This window comes from Lutra lutra, chromosome 14, assembly GCF_902655055.1.
Source record: "Lutra lutra chromosome 14, mLutLut1.2, whole genome shotgun sequence".
Lineage (NCBI taxonomy): Eukaryota > Metazoa > Chordata > Mammalia > Carnivora > Mustelidae > Lutra > Lutra lutra.
The window spans coordinates 80411699-80419045 of record NC_062291.1 but is presented as its reverse complement, the minus strand read 5'-3'; the positions used below and the strand labels follow the sequence as shown (position 1 = coordinate 80419045).

At 58.1% G+C, this 7347-nt stretch overlaps 1 protein-coding gene across 2 annotated transcripts in view; it reads right to left on the bottom strand.

The window, feature by feature from the left end:
• Window positions 1-2367: 2367 nt before the first annotated feature.
• The window catches only part of HMX2 (H6 family homeobox 2), an 8147-nt gene continuing 3167 nt past the window's right edge, over window positions 2368-7347 (bottom strand). The window contains exons 1-2 of one of the 2 annotated variants that reach the window (XM_047703640.1): window positions 4170-4890; window positions 2368-3291 (exon numbers count right to left, since the gene is read on the bottom strand). In XM_047703640.1, the coding sequence (XP_047559596.1) occupies window positions 2741-3291; window positions 4170-4437 (819 nt within the window). In that variant the 5' untranslated portion in view covers window positions 4438-4890 and the 3' untranslated portion in view covers window positions 2368-2740. Of the gene's footprint in view, window positions 3292-3311; window positions 4891-7347 lie in introns of those variants that run through there. The other variant, XM_047703638.1, reaches the window with a different exon arrangement.

Here is a 7347-nt window from a genome sequence, read left to right as displayed (position 1 = left end):
ATTTAATTCTATTAGAGTTTCAAGATCCCGAACATGAATTATCTGCTAATAAAATCTAACAGTATTTCATTATACAGTGTATGTATGATTCAGGTCCCTCTGGGCACACAGTTGCAGCCCGACTCTATTCGAGTTTTAAGAAACGTCAATCTTTAAAATCCAGTTTACAGCCTAAAAAGGAGGCTGATGATTTTGCTGATTATTCAAATGAATTGATAGCCTTGAGATAGGAGATCTGGCCACAATGGAATCTTGAACATTTTAAATCCAAATGCAAAGTTGTGTGTGTGTGTGTGTGTGTGTGTGTGTACACTCAGTTACCTGTAGGAGCAGGGAATTCCTAGAAACAAATTACACTGTTGGATCACCTTTGGCTGCTAATTTCTGAATTAGTAAAAGGGTTGAAATATCCACTATATGATAAACCGGAAAAGGGTCATCCCTGAAATCTTAAGGGCGAAATCATTCTGCCATCAAGAGCCTAGAGTGGCTGGAGAAAACCACTTTCTATAAGAGAAGTAAGCGTAAGGAGGATTTAGTGACTCAATACTGTTAAAACCATCATCTCTTGACAAAAACAATCTATTGAAATGCAGACAATAATGAGATGGATGGAATATTCTTATACAAGTAGTTCCTTGAGCAAACTGGTTGTTTCTGCATGGAATATTCAAATAACAACTTTAAAGGACAAGAATAATTTAAAGTGGGTCATCTGGAAAGAAAAAATGCTTTGGGAATAAAATACATGTACCAAATAAGTCAGAAGAAAACAGATCCAGTATCACTTTTGTTTTCTCTCTTTGTCTATACAATACTTAGCCTAGTTCTCAGCAACTTCTAGGGCTCAGTATACATTTACTGAATTGAACTTGCTGGAATGAAATAAGTGGACTAGAACTAACTTAGCATCTGCAGATGTGTTCTTGGATAACATCCCTCTGACGTCATCTTGAAAGAGATTGTAATTTTCATGAAATCTTATGTGAGAAAACAACGACCTCAAAATGGACAGGAGGCCAAGCAGTTCAGACAGAACACTGCGGGTCCCACAGACAATTTACAGAGAGCCTCTGCATTTCCATAAAATGCTGATAATTTCGATGCCTCTCGGCTCAGAGACAAGTCCATCACGCAAATGTTTTCCTTCTAGAGCATAAGGTCCGACCTCCTCACTGCGCGCTCCCAGCACCCTTGCACGGGCTAAGGGGACCTCGGGACCAGAGGCGGCAGGACCAGGGGGGTTCTCCCCACGTGACACGGGACCGTCGTCCTCCTCTAAGTTCCAGCCACCTTTCCCGACGTTTTACTCGGAACAGGCGGCTGCGATCAAACATTGCAAAACTCTGTGATTTGCATGACGCTCGCGCTGCTGTTCTCTGGGTGCCGCGCCCTCCCAGGGGCAGGTGTTAGGGCGCGGAAGCCTGTGGGCACGCAGGCCCCGCCGAGGTTCCTTTCAGCGCGACTGGCCACGTGTTTGCCCTTGACCCCGCCATTCAGGCACGCACAATGCAAAATATACAACAACAACAATAGTGTGCGCGGAAGCGCCTTTGCAGTCCCCGCTTTCTTCGCGGCCCACGCCTGCTTTGCCTAGTCTCCAGCCTCAAGATCCCTCCTCAGCCGAAGAGCCGCCTCTCTGCGTCCAGCTCCCGCGCGGCGCCGCACGCACAACTGTGCCACCCGCTCGGGAACTGTGCGCGGCTGCAAGCCTGTCGCGCCGGGTTGGGGGACGAGCAAAGGGGGCTCTGCACTTGGTACAGGCACGGCCTTTCCACCTGACCTTCGCCCTTGGAAGGAGGCGCGCAGCCCAGGCTGGGCCAGGTCGCCCGGCGCCCTGCTGCGGCTAAGCCCACCGCGCTCCCAGTGCGGGGAAGATGCTCGTTCCGGGAAGGCAGCGCTTCAGCAGTGAGGCTCCCCGCCTTTGTCTCTCTCCGCCTGGGTTCTGGAGCTGGATTCCGGCCCAGGTGCGCCTCAGCGTGCTGCAGGTCTATGGGCACCAGGGAGTGGAAGCCGGCGCAGCTCTAGCCCGCGTGCGGCCGCGGCAGCGCGGAGGCCCCCGCCTTTAACCCCCGACCGCAGTCCCACCCGCCACGTGGGGCGAGCAAGCCCTCTACTGCCGCGCGCCTCCGCCGAAAATCGAGTAAAGCCGCGCATTAGCTCGCTGGGCAATCAATCTCACCAAAATTAGCAACGATGCTTAAAATGTTTTATTTTTTTTTTCCTCTTTAAAAATATTTACAGATCTGAGGTCTCCTCCTGCCCATCCTCGGGACGAGGAAAACAAAAAGAGGCGTTGAGATCATTGTCCGAAGCCCCCGCTGGCTTGGCCGGCTGTGTGTGCATGTACGTCCATACAGGTGTATGTATGGGGAGAGGAGTGTACCTGGTTCTGTTGGTGTTTTTCTGATTTTTTTTTTCCCTACCAATCAGTGTAGATCTGGCCGGAACCTCCTTTTCCACCGCCACCCGAGAACATCCCCTCCAAAATGGTTTTCAAAGCGTATTGGTTTGTTTTGGCTAGAAAGCAGGCGATCTGGCTTGAGAAATGCCGATAAATAACCCGAAACAATCAAAACAAAAAGTAGGGCAGAGGCCATAAATAAGAGATAATGAATACACATGGTGTATTTCTTAATATTCCTGGCAACGCACCGGCCCGCGCCGGAGCCCCGGGGAGGGAGGGGGGAGGGGGCGCCGCTGGAGGCGGCCGGGAGAGCGCGGCGCGGGCGGCGGCCGCTCAGTAGTCGAGCTTGTTGTAGAGGTTGTAGAGAGGTAAGGCCGAGAGGTTGCTGCCGGGGTAGTAGAGCGGCGCGGGGAAGGCGAGCGAGCGCGGCACCGGCACGCGCAGCAGCGAGCTGTCCCGGAACACCAGCGGCATTCCCACCAGAGTCTGCGCCGAGGCGTGCGCCATGTTGGCCGCCTCCAGCTCGGCCGAGAGCTGCCGCTTCCACTTGTTGCGGCGGTTCTGGAACCAAGTCTTGACCTGGGTCTCGGTGAGCTGCAGGCTGGAGGCGAGGCAGGCGCGCTCCGAGCTGCTCAGGTAGCGCTTCATGTCGAAGGTGGACTCGAGCTGGTACACCTGGCTGCGCGAGAAGACCGTGCGCGTCTTCTTCTTGGCGCCCGCCTGCCGCTCGGCGCCGCCGTCCCGCGGCCGCTCGGGCCCCGGAGACGGCGAGCCCGCGGGCAGCAGCCGCTCTTTTTCTTCCTTAAAGTCCGGGTGTGACGGGGAGAGGAAAGGCGTGCGCTCCGAGCTCGCCGGCCCCGCGCCTCCGCTGCCCTTGGGGTTACCTGGGGAGGGAGAACAGACAGGGAGGGATGGAGTCGGGGAGCCTCCGAGACCCCCAGTCCTGGCCGAGGCCAGGGCGATGGCAGGGGGCTGCAGCCTTGGTCCCAACGCCTTCCTCTTCTCCCTCTCGCTGGAACCCGAAGCCCAGCACCCTAGCTTTGAAAAGGCAGCGGGACCCAGCTACTTCGAGAGTATGGGGTCTCTGTGCCCCCCGCCCAGCTTCGGAGAAAGGACGTGTGGCAACGGGGAGCAAGTCTGGACGGGGGGAGGGGGGCACTAGCATCATTTTAAAAGGTGATTTTGCCTTGTAATAACTGAGCTGGAAGAGTTCCCCGAGCTTTATCGGGAGGCATCATTTCACAGGCCGTTTGTTCGGAAATCACGCTAAGGACTAACGCGGGGCTCCCCTTCGTCAGTGTTGTGAAGAGGAACCATCTCTGAAAGGCACCATTGTCAATCATCTTGGAGTGGTAATCAGGCCGGGGGGGGGGGGGGCGGGGAGAGGAAGCGAGGACAAAAAAGAAGCTGGAAGAGATTGCGGTAGAGACAGAAGGACGCTGGGACCCGACTTCTAGACCTCTTGCTCGGAAAGTGTCCGACCGATGTACAAGGGGGATATTGAGGGCAAAGCCATGTGTGCGGCCCGCCCCGCACCGGCCCGCTGTGGTATACGCTGCTTCCAACCCAGCCTCATCCAAGACCGTTCCCGTCACCTCCCGAGCTCCCTCCGGGAGGAGGAGACAGCATCGCGCGCGTGTCCCCTCCCCTCCTCCCTGGACCCCGGGCGGCCGGGGTTCTGGCCAGAGGGGCCCTGCACCCCGGCACAGCTTCCCTCCCCTAGAGCTTGCTCGCGGCCGGCCCGGCGGCGTGCGATCCTTACCCAGGCAAGGAAAGGGGATGGGGGGGTGATGCTTGGGGCCCGGCTCCTTGGGGCCGTGCGGGTCTGGGCAGAAGCAGGCAGGTGCCTTCCAGCCGTCGTCCGGCTCCTCCTCCTCCGAGGACACGGACAGGCTGCGCTTCCTGGCTGGCCAGCCGGCGGGCTCTCGTGGCACCTCCGAGGGGCCCCCGCCCAGGATGGACTGAATGGTGAAGCTGGAGACGCCGCCGGCCGCCGGACACCCCTTGCCTGCATCTTCCTTGCTGCCCATCCTGGGTTCATAAGAAATCGGAGGAAACCAAGAACTCCCTTTAGAGACGATCTGGGTGGAAGGTGGTGCAGGCAGGCAGGCGGGGGGAGGGGCGGGGAGGGGAGCCAGGGGGAGGGGGCGGCGAAGCTGGTGAGGCGTCCCCTTTGCGCGGGGGACACGCGGGCATCGGATGGCTGCGCGGGATCGCTGCCTGCCCGGTTCTGGGTGCGCCCGCCCAGCCCCGCCGCGAATGCCCCTTCCTTGCCCGCCAGCTCCGCGGGTCTCCGCCGGCGCGGAGGTGGCGCGGCCTCATTTGCATAGAGGTTACCGGGACGCGGCCAATCGCAGCGCCGCCGAGCGGCCCCGGAAATTTTCAAAAAGCCCAGGCCGGGCAAGCAGCCACTGTGCGCCGGGAGCGCGCCGAGAAGCCGGCGGGCATCAGCTGTGTCCAACCAGGGACAGCCGGGCCGAAAGCAGCATGTAGATTCCAGCCCAGGTTCCTAGCCTCTGTGGTGACTCCCACCGCTCCGACTCCGGCCCCCTTGAGGGGCAGGGGGCAGCGCGGGGCTCCGAGCTGGAGTGGTCCAGTGCCTCGGTCGGAGGAACTCGAGGTCCCGGGGACCGGCGGCTGGCGTGCAGAGCTGGCGCGGGGTAGACCGCTGCATTCGGCAAGGGAGGGAAGGGGTTTAAGAGCATGCGCTTCGGTACTGATGCCCTTCCTGGGAGCTTAACTGGGAGGCCCGGGAGTAGACAACTTCTGGCCACCCCACCCTACAGATCTCACCCCATCACAGGCCCCACAGGCCTGCATGATCTTTGGGGGTGGGATCTTGTTGCGAGAGATCCTGGTTCAAGTCCCAGCACCACCACTTACAGACTGCATGAACTAGGACAAGTCCAGTTCCAGTTAGAGCCTCACTACTCTCACAGGGTACCTCACATGAACTTCTCAGTAGCACCTCCTCCTTTCCCCTGTTTTGAGGATGGCATTAGGTAGGAGTGGAAAAGGCGTGGAAAGCCCAGAAGCACTAGGAGTCCATAGTAGGTACTCTGTAAACTTTTGCTGGCTAGCCCACAGCCCACACTCGGCTTCACAAGTGATTTTCCAGTTTTGGCAAAGACTGCAGACCGCGGAATTGCTGCAGAAATAGAAGCTCTTTGATGTGGGAAGAAGGTGAGAACAGGTTATGGTTTTAGAATTAGGCAAAGTTGATTCAAATCTCATCTGGGTAGCTTTGGGTATGCTACTAAAACTTTCTGAGCATTGGTTTCCTCCCTTCCTAAAATTAGAGGAAGCAATGCCTACCTCCAAGAAGTTAGGTTAGGTCAAAGTGGCCATCTCAGAGGCGCGGGTAAGTGTTCAATAAACTGTGGTTCGTTCCCTCCGAGCGGCCTCCTCTAAGCCCTGGCTCTCGCCCCTGTAATTCCCGGGTCGGCTGTTACTGGGTCTAGAAACAGCCTAGTGCCGGCAAAACGGTACCGAGGCACAGTTGTCCATACAGGCATGGAGGAAACGAAGGTGAGGTAAGGACCCAAGGCGCTCAGGCAAGACCACACTCCCCGGTTTCCCGTCCCCCTTCCCCTTCCCAGGGGCTGCGGCCTTGGGATTGCTGGACCCAGAGCTCTTGGGAGCCCCCGCTCCTAGGATATCCCCCCAAAAGCAACCAAGGTGATAGGAGACTCTAGAATCAGTCCCCACAAATGTCCAGACCCTGCACCATGACGGCGCAGTTCCCTCCTTGCCCGCGCCGCGCGGGGTTATTGAGTAACGCGCTTATAATATCATTAGCCGCGGTGAGTTACCGACTGCAGCCCTACCCGTGGCAGAACCTCTCGCTACTTAACTCCTCGAAGGGCTCGTTAATGGGCTAATTGATTAGGAGTCGGCGGCGCAGCCGAGCAGGGGCAGGCGAGGGGGTGGAGGCTACGGGCTGTGCGCCACGGCCCGGGAGGCCAGCGAGGGGCAGGTGCCGGCCTCCGTCACCGCATTAACCTCTTCAGGGCTCGGCGGCGGGGTCGAGACACATTACAAATGGTCAGCTTTAATCATGGTGTCAGCTCATTAACCCGGAAGGACCCGGCGCTGAAATACAATTTGTGCGTCCTCTCTGCGCGGCCACGGCGCAGGCTCGGGGGCCACGTCGCAGCCTGTCCCGCGCGCTCCCGCATGGTTGGGGGTTAGAGGGGAGGTTCCTGGAAAGACACAGCCGACTCTCTCACCCGCCTGCGACCTCTCCGCCTGCCTCAAGTACCCGGAGTGGGCGCTGTCTCGCGGCTCCGGCCGACGCTACCCCAAGGGAAATGGGACAACCCAGAGAGTGGAGGCCGCCCCCTCTGGGGAAGAATACGGGAGTTGCGGGGGAGGGGAGCATTGGTTGGACCCTTCTAATTAGTAAATACTTGGCCCCAGCAACCTGGAACACGCCGGGAGCGTCCTATCATTCTTCACTTTAATCCTCATAGCAAACCTGTGGTGCAGATCTTCATCCCCGTTGTACAGACCGGGACACTGAGGCCCAGTGGGGGAAATTGACCAGCCGGAGCAGAGTAGGGAAGATTGAAGCTCAAGGTTGTTCCACTGCCAATTGCAGGCCCTTGGGAGGGGCGAGGGGTGGAGCAGGCTTTGGCACGGAGTTTGGGGAACGGCTGCGGAGGAGACTGTGAGGACCTCTGCTATCTGGAGACCGCTGAGGCAGATGTATGGGTGCGGTCAAGGACCCAAGGAGTTGGCCTCTGCCCGAGCGCCGGAGCATGTGAGGCAGCGGCCAGGCCTCTGGGGATGGACCTCGGAGAAGCAGGTCCAAGGCCAGGAGCAGCGAGAGTGGGGAGGAGAGTGTAGAGGGGTGGGGTGTGCTGAGGTTTGAGGACTGATTTGGGGACTCAAAACTAGGAAACCACGCAGCCCCGCGACCCCACAAACCTCGCCCCATC